Here is a 15677-nt window from a genome sequence, read left to right as displayed (position 1 = left end):
GTAGCCTTAGGCCAACCAAAGACTTGTCAGTGGATTTGGTACATGGAAACTGTCACATAAATGCAGGCACCACACACATATTTTTTTCATTTTGTTTACTCATTTCAGTCATTTGACTGCTTAGACATTGACCCCAGAACTTATTCTTTGTAAGCCTAGTACTTATTCTATCAGTCACCTTTGCCGAACTGCTAAGTTACGGAGACATAAACACATCAGCATTGGTTGTCAAGTGATGGCAGGGGGGCAGATGCACACACTCATAAATACATACATATATATGTCGGGCTTATTTCAGTTTCCACATATCAAATCCATTTGCAAGGTTATGGTCAGCCCAAGTTTATAGTAGAAGACACTTGGCCAAGGTGCCACACAGTGGGACTGAACCCAGGACCATGAGGTTGGGAAGCAAGATTCTCACCATGTAATAATAATAATAAAATAATAATAATGAAATTATTGTATACAGTGCTCAGGTGCACCACAACTTGTCAGAAAGTGCATATAAAGTACATGCAGTAATGTAGAAATGTCTGGAAAGTGAACATGCTTGTGTGTGTGTGGAGGGGAGAAAATCAAGTGTAGTGTTGGCGAATCTCAGGAAGCATGGAAGTCTTATATGTGTGTGTTTGTGTCTCCCTGTCTGGACATTATGTGATTGTTTTAAGCATACATCGCCATCATACAAACAGTGTCCTTTGTCTCCAATTTTACGTTAAAACATCTCCAGCAATAGGGAAATATTACCTTGCTTGGAAATAGGTGAGGTTTGATGATAGGAAGGACATCTGGTCACAGGAAAATCTTCTTCAATGAATTCTGTCCAAGCCCATGAAAGCAAGGAAAAGTGAACATTAAAACAATGGTGACACTTCTGTAAAATGGTTGGTGAGAGGAAAAGCATCCAGTTGTACAAACTACAAGAAAAATAGAAACATTTGAGTGAGACATCCTCGAAGGTTGCAACTCCAAATAAGTACTGGTATGTATTTTAATAAACTGTCCAATCCGTGGCAGCATGGAAAGTGGATACAGGCACTTAATTATGTCAATGAATATCTAGGTCTACACTATCCAATGTGTCCCTTTCCTTTTAACCATTTTGACACCATCTTGTCAAAACCAGCCAGATCCAGCCAAAATAAACTGGCTAGATCTGACCTCTTACAATCCTATAACGTTATTCTAAAATATTTATACAATCACATTATCAAAATCTCTAAGCTATGAGATAATGCATGATTAATTCAAAGTGATGTGAATAAATGGGTACTATATTGGACAGAACTTGAATGCTAAAAGGTTAAAAGTGATCTAAATTGTAAAATTTTCATCAAAATTTTATGTTAAATTCGTGTTCTTAATACCGATTTAATAATGACAGTTGTTTTACTAAACCATTCATTATTTTCCCTATCATTAATGGTTGTCCTTCCTGGGCTCGCTTCATCCTTTGTGCCCTACCATGTAATCTTACCTGACACCTGCTTCTCAGAAAAAATTGTAGGCTTGTTACTGGTTGTCCTGGCATTGGGTGGAGTCTGATCTCATTTGTGCCAAGCCTCTCAAACTGGTATTTGTATTTGACCAGGTGTTGCTTTTGATTGGACCCTATGGAAAAGGGGTACCTGAGTACTTTACCCCCACCCCCACCCCATGGTTCTCTAAGGAACATTGGCTCAAAAGATGAAGGAAAAAATACTATTTTCAAAATTGATTGAAATACACATCAAGCTTAGCAAAACCATGGCCACCCATACATGCAGGCGCATCCTTTGCAGGTGCCAGTGCACATAAGATGTGCTCATGCCAGTTCCATGTAAAATGAAACTCGTGCCAGTACTACATAAACTGCACTGGTGCCGGTGCTGCATAGAGACACCCAGGACGGGATGTAAAGTGGCTGGCTTTAGGAAGGGCATCCAGCTGTAGAAACCATGCTAAAATAAAAAAAAAACTGAGTCATTCACTCCCTCAGGCTGGCTGGCTGGCTCCTGTCAAACCGTCCAATCCATGCCAACATGGAAAACAAATATTAAAAGACAATGATGACAATGACAACAACAAGCAGAGTATTTCAACAGAAACTTGGCGCAGGAGTGGCTGTGTGGTAAGTAGCTTGTTTACCAACCACATGGTTCCGGGTTCAGTCCCACTGCGTGGCATCTTGGGCAAGTGTCTTCTACTATAGCCTCAGGCCGACCATAGTCTTGTGAGTGGATTTGGTAGACGGAAACTGAAAGAAGCCCGTCGTATATATGTATATATATATATATATGCATGTGTCTGTGTTTGTCCCCCTAGCATTGCTTGACAACCGATGCTGGTGTGTTTATGTCCCCGTTACTCACCATTTCGGCAAAAGAGACCGATAGAATAAGTACTGGGCTTACAAAAGAATAAGCCCCGGGGTCGATTTGCTCGATTAAAGGCGGTGCTCCAGCATGGCCACAGTCAAATGGCTGAAGCAAGTAAAAGAGTAAAAAAGAGTAACAAACAGGTTAAAGAAAGCACTGTGTGACTTGTGGAACATATGACTGCTACTACTGGTAAATCAAGTGGTTACATAGCAGTTTAATGGTTGATTCATGCCATTGTAGTGTTAGTATTGTGTGGTAGTGGTGGTACTCAGTGCAGTATATTATTTAGAAATGATTATAGTGACAGATGAATGATTGTTGCTATGTGGTGAGGCTGGTGTGACATGGGGGATGAATGGTGTCTCTCTCTGATGTCATAAACATGTTATTTTATCGGAAAGGTCATTTGGAAAATATCAAAAACTTTGGGAAGAAAGAAAGAAAAGAAAAAAAAAATCTACCTTGTTTACCTTATGTAAGCAGGCAGGTTAGGTGAGGTTGATGGTTGGTCATGTTGTTTGAGAAAATAAGACATAACAAAACTGTAATAGAATGATAAAGTGTGTTTGTGTCTGATGGTGGAGAGTATTTTACAACAATGGCTGTCAAAATATGTTTTAACAGACCACACTATATATATATATATATATATATATATATATATATAACATGTATACATTTAGCTGTATGTATAGATATATGTGCTTCTAGCTCTGTGTGTGTATGTATGTATATATATATATATATATATATATATATATATATACATGCACGCACACACACACATATATATATATATATATACATATATATAAATAAATGTATGTTCTAGCTGTCTGTGTGTGTATACATATAACATGCATGCATCTAGCTGTCTAGATGTCTGTATATATATATATATATACAGGGTGCATAAGATATTTGAGGACAGATTTATGTTTATAAAAAAAAAACATACATAATAACATTATTTATCAAAATATGCTATGAGGATAAAAATAAACCTTCTTTTCCATAATGTTATTCAATAAAGCCCCCTTCAGTTTCAGCAACTGCTTCTGTATGAGATCTAAATCATCTACATGCTTGAATCAAGTGGTCCTGGTTCATTTTGGACATTACTCTGACTATGGCAGCTTTCAAAGAATCTTTGGTGTTATGGGCGTATTCATTGAGCTCTCTTTCAACAATGCTTCATGTGTAATAGTCCAATGGATTGAGATCTCAGGAATTAGGAGACCAAATGTTAGGGATTATGTGATCATGAAAATGTTCAACCATTCATTCCTGTGTTACTACAGCCATGTGTGATAGTGCACTCTTACTGAAACACATATGACCTTCCATTGCATACACTGTCTATCCAGAGCTTAACAATTATTTCCAGAACCTCAATGTAGACGGCAGAGTTAACTCTAAGGCCTTGTGGAAAGACTGACTACCACCACCATCACATAATACTAACACTACATTACTGACAACCCCTAAAACCATGACAGTTGCAGGAAATTTTGTATGCATAACACTTGGAACTTCAGAGGGTCTGAACATAACCATCTCTCATTTCTTCTGTTCACTTTTTGATCTTGGTCGAAGTTTTTCTCATTTGAGAAAAACCAAATCAAATCTTCTGCTGGATTTTTCAGTTTGTTTAAGAGCTTTTAGATTTGATGTAGTGATTTTCTTTTGCTTTGTCTGACAAATTGACCTTTCCCCATCATATAAGACTTATATCTGATGTCTTCGTGGTTCCCTCTGACACATGGAGATCTTTTGCAATTGACCTTATGAACTTTCTGAGGATGTAATCATTGGTCTGTTGAACTTGATGGATAAATTCAGGTGTTCTGATGATTTCAGAGTGTTCAGAATGCTTTTTATACTTTGATACTGGTGATATGTTTCCATCTTCAGTCTCTAGCTCCTTACAAACTTTGTAGATGAAAGATCTGGCAACTTTTAAAACTCAAGATATGCACAGTCTTTATAACCACAATAACAGCATGCCTCTTCATTAGGGTCTGCCATTATATGTGTGTAAATGTATATATATATATATGTGTGTGTGTGTGTGTGTATATATATATAAGTGGGTGTGTATATATATATATATATATATCGTCCAACCCATGCTAGCATGGAGAACAGACGTTAAACGATGATGATGATGATATATAAAAGTACAAAGTGAGATAGGGGTTATGAGTTTAACCCACTATGGGATATCATTTATCCAATATACTGCCAGTAAAGTGCCCAGAAGGCTAATACATAAATGCTTAGAATTACAATGCAATTAATTCATTTATTGTATTAGATGGGCGAAGGTAAAATGTTTTACCTCAAATTCATAATACAAAATAAGAAAATGGAGGAATAGATTTCTTTCAATCATCAACTTCCAGATAATACCAATTCATATAATTTATTAACTAATTATTTAGATTAAATCGGAACACCCTAATCCAATGGGATAAGACAGAATAAAACAATCTACATCAATAAGTAAGATAATACCATAAGAATAATACATATAAAATGGATTTTACAGCTGTTTCAGCCTGTAGATAAGAGTATCTCATTATGCCCATATTAGTCAAATGTATTGAGGTAATATGCAGTTAAAAATGAGTTACTTATATATATATATCAAGGCCTCGTCAGAGATTATAAAGTACAATTATAAAGATATAAAATGAAGATACAAAATGCAAATATGAATATTAAACAAGGTACACATATACAAGAATATGCATATATACATATACATATAAGTGTATATACACCTACATATACATACACATAAAGTTACAGTTAATCAGATCTATATACTGGAATATACATATATATCCACATCAAAGTGTACATATACAAAGTCCAAAGTTCATTGTATTACATTACTAAAAACTATTAATATTATTATTATTAATAATAATACATCTGACTAACATGGGCATAATGAGATACTCTTATCTACAGGCTGAAACAGCTGTAAGATCCATTTTATATGTATTATTCTTATGGTATTATCTTACTGATGTAGATTGTTTTATTCTGTCTTATCCCGTTGGATTTGGATGTTCCAATTTAATCTAAATAAATTATATGAATTGGTATTATCTGGAAGTTGATGATTGAAAGAAATCTATTCCTCCATTTTCTTATTTTGTATATATATATATATATATATATATATATATATATATACGTGTGCGTATGTGTATATGTACATATGTATATATATATGTGTGTATTAGGTTGGCAAGAAAGTAATTTTGGTTTTTTGGTGTGAAATAAAAGTGTGTTTTTTTTTTTTTTTATACAAAGAAGGAACTTTAACCAATTATATATTTTCCATTTTGTTTGATGCCCCTTTTACCGTCTTTTTGGCAACTTCATGAATCCACGCTCATAGAACTTCTGGTCCTTATCAGCCAAAAACTGAAGCAAGTGCGATTTCAAGTCATTATCATTATTGAAAGTTTTACCATTCAAAGAATTTGCAAACTTCGAAATAAATGGTAATCTGACGGTGCAAGGTCAGGACTATATAGTGGATGTGACTTAACTTCCCAACCAACTCCAATAATTTTTCACGAGTTACCAAAGACATGTGGTCTAGCGTTGTCATGGTGGAACACAATTCCTTTACGCTTTGCCAATTCTGGCCATTTTTCTTCGATTACTTTCTCCAGTTTCATTAGCTGAAAGTAAACATCTGAATTAATTCATGGGAAGCAGCTCAAAATACACAACACCTTTGTAATCCCACCAAATTGACAGCATTTTTTGATGCAATTCTGTTTTCAACATGGTTTGTGCTGGTTCATTACGCTTGGGTCTTGATCGTTTTTGATTGATGTTATTCAGTTTTAATCACCAGTGATGATTCATTGCTTTTGAGATGCATATCGCAAATATTGATTCATTGTGTCAAGTGAATCTCTTTCAATGTATGTTGAACCCAACTATCAAGCTTCTTAACGAGTCAAAGACATTTTAATTGATTTTCAATTGTTGTGTGTGATATATCACACAGTTCTCTGATAATCAGATTCAGTTATGGCTTTGATTCAGTCATCATCAACTTCAGTAGGTCGATCAGAACATTGGTCATCTTTGAGTGAAAAATCTTCAGAACAGAATTTTTAAAACCATTTCTGACACATGTGTCCTGTTAAGCAATCAACACCATAAACTTCACATATCTCTTTGTGAGCCCCAGTAGCTTTCTTGCCCTAAAAAAGCAAAATATGACGAAAATGTTCGTTTTTGCACTGTGTTAAAATTGACACTGAAAAAAATTATATGCAATTTGCTTCTAAAGTAAGCTAAAAGTAACGGCTATCAAATGTCAAAATGAAAAAATCATAACATTGTCAAAAGTCATTAAAAAAAATCGTAAATCTATTTGCAAGAAACGAATTTACTTTCTAGTCAACCCAATATACGCTTGTGTGTATGTATGTATCTATCTATCAATCATCATTTAATGTCCGCTTTCCATGCTAGCATGGGTTGGCCGATTTGACCGAGGACTGGCAAACTAGATGGCTGCACCAGGCTCCAATCTGATCTGGCAGAGTTTCTTCAGCTGGATGCCCTTCCTAACGCTAACCACTCCGAGAGTGTAGTGGGTACTTTTACGTGCCACCAGTACGAGGGCCAGTCAGGCGGTACTGGCAACAGCCATGCTCAAATGGTGTTTTTTACATGCCAACCTGCGCAGGAGCCAGTCCAGCAGACTGGCAACGACCTCGCTTGAATGTTTTTTCATGTGCCACTGGCATTTTTACGTGCCACCGGCACAGAAGCCAGTGAGCTGCTCTGGCAACGATCGCGCTCCACTGGCATGGGTGCCAGTCCTTGAATTTGATTCGATTTCAATTTCACGTGCCTCAACAGGTCTTCGCAAGCAGAGTTTAGTGTCTAATGAAGAAAAGGTATGCATAAGTGGGCTGGTTACACCCCTGGCACAGGCCACGGGTTACGGTCTCACTTGGCTTGCCAGATCTTCTCACACACTGCATATGTGTATGTATATATATATATGTGTGTGTGTGTGTGTGTGTATGTGTACGTATGTATACACACATATATATGTATGTATGTATATATGTGTGTATATATGTATATATATATATATATAGATAAATAGATAGATAGATAGATAGATATAGGTGTGTGTGTGTGTGTATATATATATATGTGTGTGTGTGTGTGTGTGTATGTGTGATTGACATGTTTATTGTCCAGAAGTTTGCTTTGCAACTACATGGTTTCTAGTTCTGTCCCACTATGTGGTTCCTTGGGAGTAAATTTGGTGGGCAGAGATTTGTAGAGCTCATCATGTATGAGTATGTGCCTTTGTGCTTGTTTCTCTCCACCTCTGACAACCGGCATTTGTTTGTTTATGTCCCCATTACCTAGAAGTTTGGCAACAGAGACCAATAGAATAAGTTTTGGGGGGTTGATTAGTAAAACTGAACCCTTCAAAGCAGTGTTGCAACATGGTTACACAGTGCAACAAATAAAAGGTAGGTGACTAGGTTGTGTGTTAGAAGCTGGAATTGGACATGTGGCAGCTAATAGAACCTGATTTCTTTGTTCTCTGTTGTACAGCTGCAGTGTTGTGGAATCAAAGGGGGTGAAAATAGTTCCTTCTCGTGGAGTGTGTATAAACTACGAAGTGAATGGTACCGCCGCAATCCAGAGCGTAAGTATCACCGGTTCTTTCTCTCCCTCTCGGCTGCCACTTTTGTTTTCATAATCTTCCTCTCCATCCTCCCCCTATCTCTCTCTCACACACACACTTTGTATTCCTTTCTTATTACCATTATCTCATACCTCAAACTTCTTTTCTTGACCCTCTGCTCCCTTTTCCCAGACTATTACATTGTGTTTCATACATAACTTGGGCTCCCCTCTAACTATGTGATACCTTCTCTCACTTTTTAAGCTGGAGCTGACATAGACCTGGGATTAAATTCCCTTTTCATTCTTTCAGAATCTCCATACGTGCCAAGAAGTTGTTGTAAAAAAGACTCAAATGAGAAACGGTGTACTGGTGAAATCCGAATGAGGGCACCACCTGCGCTAGGACCACCCATAGGCAAAAATGACCAACGAAATGATGACTTAAATACCGAAGTATATCAACCTTTTATTTTTTATCCTACTCTTTTCTTTTTATTTTTCAAAGTTGCAATATTATTTGGAAGTACATATTTCATACATTGACCATTACCCTTTTGATGCCAACCTGCCTGAAATTATCTTTGATTGTTTGGTGCAATCTTCATGTTTGAAAATGATTTAATATAAAACCTTTCATCAAAATATCATCTTGATTTAGATTCCAAACACCAGCTTAAATGAGTTACTGTAATAAATTCGTCGTTATTTTCAAAATTAATTGTAATAAAAAGCACCTACCACACCCTGTAAAGGGGTTGGCGTTAGGAAGGGCATCCAGCCATAGAAACCAAGCCAATTTAGACTGGAATCTGGTGCAGCTCTCCTGCTTACCAGCTTTGGTCAAACCATCCAACCCATGCCAGTATGGAAAACAGACATTAAAGAATGATGATGAAAGATGGTGTATTTCAACAGAAATAGTATAACAAAAGGATTAAAGTATTGTTGTGTTGCTGTATTATCCCTGTTCATCCCTCAATGTTGATGTGTTGCTGGCTACTCTTAGATGTTGGTGCATCCCTAGTCATCCCTGGGTGGGGAACAGACCTATGACATCTAGATGCCATCCACAGATTCAGTGCTCCAGATATACATTCATGCATTCACCTAATCACTTGTAGAATCTGAATGTTGCCACAGCAAGCAGTAACACACACACACACACACAGGCGTGCCTGTGTGTATAGAAGGTGAGCTATGTGGCAGAGGCCTTAACCCTTTTATCATTCAGATTATTCTGTCAAATATGTTTGTAAAGAATAAGAGTAAAGACCCCCTTCAGTCATGGATGACCATGGGATTGCACCTAGAAAGTTACCCTCCGAAGCACAAGTCCAGACAATGTTGTTTATGAAAGACCAACAGCTGTCCCATGCATGCCAGCCTTCCCCTCTCCACTCCACTGATGTTATCCAAGGGAAAGGCAAAGGGGCCAATGCAGCTTGGCACCAGTGACATCGCAACATGTTTCTACAGCTGAGTGAACTGGAGCAATGTGAAATAAAGTGTCTTGCTCAAGAACACAACACACAGCCTGGTCCAGGATTTGAACTCACAACCTCATCATGATTGTGAGCTTGATGTTCTAACCATTCAGTCATGCACGTTCACATGCCGTAATGCTTGTTTATTCACATTGTTTTGAATTAACTATTCATTATCTCGTAGCTTTAAAATTACAATGATTTGATTGTTTATTTTTAGAATGACATTGTAGGATAGGTGTGAGAAGCTTAATGTGGCTCATTTGATCATAAAACAGGTAGAATATTTAGAGTCTGATAGGAACAGTTTGAAAGCTAAAAATCTCATCAAATCAAATATCTACCTGCAACAACCTTATTGCTGAAACTAAAAATGTTGACACAAACTTTTATTTATTTTAATGTTATTTAATTTTATTATTTTCTCCTTTTTTCTTCCTTCTTTCCATTTTAACATAAAACAACCAATAAGCTTGTATTTAATTGATATTTAAATGTGTCTACTTTCAGGGTTGCCTGGACAAAATACGGGAACACTTGATCAAAAGGGCTATAATTCTTGGTTTAGTTGCTGGCTCTATTCCAATATTATTAGTAAGTACAATCTACCAACTCACTGAATTAATGTTGAAAACCTTGCAAACTCCAGTTGCAAAAGTCTTTGCTGATAGAATAAGTTAACTCCCTTTATTTTGTTATTTTGCAAACCACAGTTAGGTGCAATGCTGGTAGGATAAGCTAACTCCCTTTACTTTCTTATTTTAGCCTTTAGATGTTTATTACAGATGACAGCTATATGTCATGTTGAAAGTAAGCCACGCTGTGCTACCTATATGCAGCTCTTGAGTAGTGGCCAGGATGAAAAACAAGGTGAAGAGTGAGTGACTAGGCATCTTAGTTTTATCATGTATTGTGGTAAAATGCTTTATTGTTTTGTAGGATCTCTCCTGGCTTAAAGCACACCTCTGACATAGCTGGGACTGCATAGACTTTCTCTTCTGAGCCTGAAGATCTATCAGGCCACATCCACTCTTAACGAATAACAAAGCACCGATGAGATCCACAATGGAGTATTGCTCTCATCTGGGACAGTGCTGCACGCTCAAATATCCAAAACTGCATCTAAAAAATGGGACACCCGAATGATTGCCATAAGGCCATTCATAGATCTACAACAACCTCTGGCATCACAAATCTGCTGTCTCCTCTCTCTCTCTCTCTGTATTTTCTACAGCTACAATAATGACCTCTGCTCCCTGGAATGTGTTGGTGGTATGTTCCCTTGTCTTCACATGGCATGGGAATTGAAAACACGTGTGCAGACGTGACTGTGTGGTAAGAAGCTTGCTTCCCAACCACATGGTTCTGGGTTCAGTCCCACTGTGTGGTGCCTTGAGCAAGTGTCTTCTACAGCTTTGGGCCAACCAAAGCTTTGTGAGTGGATTAGGTGGAGAGAAACTGAAAGAAACCCACCTTGTGTGTGTGTGTATATATATATATATATACAGGGGCTGGACAAAATAATGGAAACACCTTAAATTTCAAACAAATTTATTTTAATATTGGATTGGACCGTCTTTGGCAATAATTACAGCTTGAATTCTCTGAGGCATGGGCTTGAACAAAGTTTGAATTGTTTCCAAAGGAATTTTTGTCCATTTTTCAGCTAAAACAGTCTCCATTTCTTTTAGTGATGATGGTGGAGGATATCGACTCCTTACTTGTTTTTCTAAAATGCACCGTAAATGTTCAACAATATTGAGATCTGGGGACTGTAGTGAGCAGATAAGATGTTCAACTTCACTAGAATGTTCTTCGTGCCATTCAGTAACAACTTTAGCTGTGTGAATTGGTGCATTATCATCCTGAAAGATTGCGTTTCCCTCCGGAAACAGTTCTGCAACCATAGGATGAATTTGAGCAGATAAAATGCTTAAATAGTCTCGACTATTAATTCTACCATGAAGGGAAACCATTGGGCCGGCGGTTTTAACCTCATATATAGTAAGCACTAGGATTTTGGGGGGAAATGCGGATTATACTCGAGGATTTACGGTACTTTCTTGTCTGTATGATGTGATAGATAGATAGATAGATTTAAAGATTGGAATAAAACTAATTAACAACCTGTGTTTTCTTTTTACCTTTTCATTTTAGGCCGTTGGTATTTGGTGTCCTGTTGTTTGTGTTTCCGAGTTCGGCAAAATTCAGAAGAGGATGAGATTGATCTATAATAGTAGGAGCTTGCTCCTGACACACCTTCCATTGACTCTTAACTCATTAAAAGCAAAAGCAGAAAAAAATATGTCTACTAAAAGCTATATAGAGAGCCGGTTTCTATGACGATCATCACCAGAAAGTGTTAAAAAATGAGATCGTAACACCCAAATATGCTAAAGTGAGCGATTCATCGTCGTTGTCTCCCTCCAGTATTTTTATGAGAAACAAACAAACAAAATGAGCAGGAGAGCAAGAAAAATTCAACATGATGGGGAGGAGATGAATATATGGTTGGTTAGTCTTTGAAAAATGCCGGTAAATGTTTGTTTTGGACCATTTTTAGCCCAAGAACAAAATGAAAAAACACACCAAAAGACTCGTTCTTTGAAGAAGAGCAGAAGTGGTCGTTCTCAGAAATTCTTGCTTGTCTTCTCAACATTATTCTCTCATTCTCATATTTCCTTTTGAAACATTTTTTTTATATATTCCATTTTTTGATCCTTTTTTGTTTAAGGGAGGTGAGATATTCTGTAATATTCTAATTTTCATTTTGATTTTTCTCTTTTTTTTTTTTCATTTTGATATATAAATTTAATCCCTTTCTTTTTTTCTCTCTCTCTCTCTCTCTCCACTCATACACAATACCTTCACATTCTTTTGTATATTTTTTCCTTTGTTACATTTTTTAAGGAATTTAATTTTTACTTAACGCATTGAATAATAATAATAATAATAAGATATACAAGAAATAGTACTACTTCAACTAACTGGAGCTTTTATTTAAATATTTTTATTTCTTTCTCTTAAAACAAAATTATTTTTTGGTGAAGTTAATGTAATTATTATTATTATTATTATTATTATTTAGTATTATTATTATTATTATTTAGTATTATTATTATTATTAACATCATCATTGCCTTCCTATGTAAGCAGTAGCAACTGCAACAATTTACGTCAAACAAGATTTCATTAATGGTTTTTGTTTGATTTTTTTTTGTTAATCTTCTTTATTTTACTTTTATTTTGAATTTTGAAAATTTTTTTTCTCTTCAAGAATTGAGAGAAGACAAAAAGCTGACTCGTCACCGAAAATAATAACAAATATAATAATAATAATAATAATAATAATAATAAATATAATTAATTATTATATTATAATAATATTATTATTAATACTGATAACCAAGATGTGTCTTTCCATATCATTCCACAGTACCAAGAAGCCTCTCAAAATCTATCTTTCTCTAATCCTCAATCACCAAACACTGGTCATGTTCCTGTATATTGTTCCCAGGCTTCCTTCGCTTTGACGCCCCTGCCCCTCGCCTTCTGCCCCGTCCCCTGTTTACCATCACGTCCACAACAACAACAACAACCACCGCCTCCACTGACCAATGGAACTATGAAACCATTTCAACTTCATGCATTTATTTCTAAAGTGTGACAAAAGTTTAAACAATGGCCCCTAACCTAGATACACGCACTTGTTCACACATACACACTCACTCACTCACTCTCACATAACAACACATACATATACAGACTCATGAGTATATACTTATACATACACGCACATGCAAGGGAGAATGTAACTGACAAAATTTGAAAGGAATATGAAATTTCCGTATAAGATCTCTGTATTTTTTGAGGATTTACATACAAATATAGGTAGGTGTGTGTGTGTGTATATATATATATGTGTATATATATATATATATATATATATATATATTATATATATATATATACACACATACACACACACATACATATGCACACATAATTTTTTTTCCTGTTTTATATATTTTGAAAGTGAGATATATGCCAGAGTGTCAGAAGAGACTGCAACATCTGCAGAAGGAAGAACTCACTCCTCCAGATCTCTCTCTCTGTGTATACATATATATATATATATATATATATATATATATATATATATATATATATAAATCTCCTTCAATAACAAACAGCAATAAAACAGCTTATATTCTCTCCATCTTGCACTACTTTAACAGCTAAACATGGCCTGGTATAACTTTGTCACCTGAAGGTGTTTCATAAAAAAGATAAGAAACTCTTTGTGTTTTTCTTCTTCTTTTGAATGAAACACAAAAAAAAAATACCCCAAATAAAATGAAGAAAAGAAAATGATGAGTGGAAAAACAGTGGACTGAAATAAAATATAAGATTTAAAAGAAAAAAAAAAGAAAAGTCAAACATATATGCACTGTCAACACAGTATTAAAGTGTGCGTGTATATGTACATATATATATATATGTGTATATATATTATATAAACAGTTTTAATAGCCATTTGGCACATACAAATATGTAATATGCAAGGAAAATGGAAAAAAAAATGACTTTAGAAAAAAAATAAATAACTGACTTTTTTATAAAGAAAATACTTGGAAGAAAAGCTGTCTGCATTGTGACAATCTGTTCCACACAGACACACACACACACACAATGTTTGTTTATTTTTCTCTCAAGATTTTTGCCTACAAATCTCACCAACTGATTACACTGCTTTCTTTGTGAATATTGCTTTGCTTTAAATTAGCAAGGTTTATTTCTTGGTAGTGGGGGGACATTCCTTTCTGTTTCTTGGGGTTCTGAAAGGACACTGCTTCTGGCTGGTCATGTTTATTGGTGCCTTGAATGGACATTGCTTCTGGCTGGCCAGGTTTTTGGTCTCCTGGATGGTGGGGAGTTTGTGGGCATCCTCCAATAGACATTGTTTCTGGCTGGCTGGGGTTTGTGGGTTTCTTAGAGGTATATTGCTTCTCTGTCTGGTGGAAATTTTGTGGGTTCCCTATGAAAAATATCTTTTGGCTGGCAAAAGTATCGCTTTTTTTTTTTTTTTTAAATAAGGGGACACTGTGGCTGTACCTGTTGGTTCCTATAAGACAGCACGTTTAGTTGTGTTATTTGTTTATATCTTGCTTCTAGGTTGCATTGCTTTACTGGAAGTATTTGTTGAAGAAGGGAGATGTCTTCTATGGAAAGAAAGAGAAAGGTACAGACACAAACAGACCGTGTACATTGTTCTTGTTGGTTGGCTTTTCTGCTTGTTCCTTCCTAGCACATTCCTTTTTGGTTATGTGTTGGTTTCCAAGCCATAATAGTCAGGTGTGTGCCCTACTTTGTTCCTTTTCCCCTTAGGCATTACTTTCTCTTTTGTTTCTTTCCCAGGGTGTTCCTCCCCTTAAAAAAAAACTTTTTCTCGTTTTATTCGTTCATTGACAAAAATTCATTTTGGTGCAGGGGGCCATTTCATTGCACTGCATCCTGGGAAACTATTTTGCACTCTTGTCTCTCGTTCTTTAGCTTTTCATAAGGACTTTACTTTGATAGAAAGGGAAAAAGAGAGAGAACCTTTCTTCTAAAGACAAGAACAGTTTGCAGGCACAACAGTCTCTCTCTCTCTTTTTTGCTATCTCACTCACCCACACACACACATGCATGCATGGATGCACGTGTGCACAGAGAAATACATTTGACACAATGTTTACTTAGTGCAGATATTTCAGAGGTAACTTATTGAATTTTGTGGCAGTTTTACATCATCCAGTATGGAAACAGAGGGCTTTCTCTTTACAACACCCACCCTGAACTAACTGTACAAGGAGACGACTGATAATGCCAAGTTGTGTGAATGAAACCAGTGTTCTCTCTCACACTCTACCTTCTGTCAGTCAACCCAGATCTTGTTGCCTTTATTTTTATTACCTCCCCTTCTCAAATGTCAAACCTGTCAAACAGAGATGTCATTGACATTTGGATGTGCTCAAGCTAGCAGATGAGGATCGTGACAAGGATGCCCCACCCTCCCTCTCCTCTTACTGAGTGTCACATGGATGGGGGTAGCAGCCCATAGCCAGAACATATTGTGTGTGTATGTGTGTGG

General features: G+C 36.3%; 1 protein-coding gene across 4 annotated transcripts in view; it reads left to right on the top strand.

Annotated features, from left to right (window-relative positions):
* LOC115214894 (tetraspanin-18) overlaps nucleotides 1-12239 on the top strand; it is a 466931-nt gene extending 454692 nt beyond the window's left edge. For all 4 annotated transcript variants that reach the window (XM_036505408.1, XM_036505407.1, XM_036505409.1 and 1 more), the window contains exons 6-9: nucleotides 7986-8079; nucleotides 8371-8513; nucleotides 10055-10138; nucleotides 11702-12239. In XM_036505408.1, the coding sequence (XP_036361301.1) occupies nucleotides 7986-8079; nucleotides 8371-8513; nucleotides 10055-10138; nucleotides 11702-11887 (507 nt within the window). In that variant the 3' untranslated portion in view covers nucleotides 11888-12239. The remainder of the gene's footprint in view (nucleotides 1-7985; nucleotides 8080-8370; nucleotides 8514-10054; nucleotides 10139-11701) is intronic.
* The last annotated feature ends 3438 nt before the right edge of the window (nucleotides 12240-15677 follow it).

This window comes from Octopus sinensis, linkage group LG8, assembly GCF_006345805.1.
Source record: "Octopus sinensis linkage group LG8, ASM634580v1, whole genome shotgun sequence".
Taxonomy (NCBI): Eukaryota; Metazoa; Mollusca; class Cephalopoda; order Octopoda; family Octopodidae; genus Octopus; species Octopus sinensis.
The sequence above is the reverse complement of the archived record's forward strand: the minus strand, read 5'-3'. Positions and strand labels throughout refer to the sequence as shown.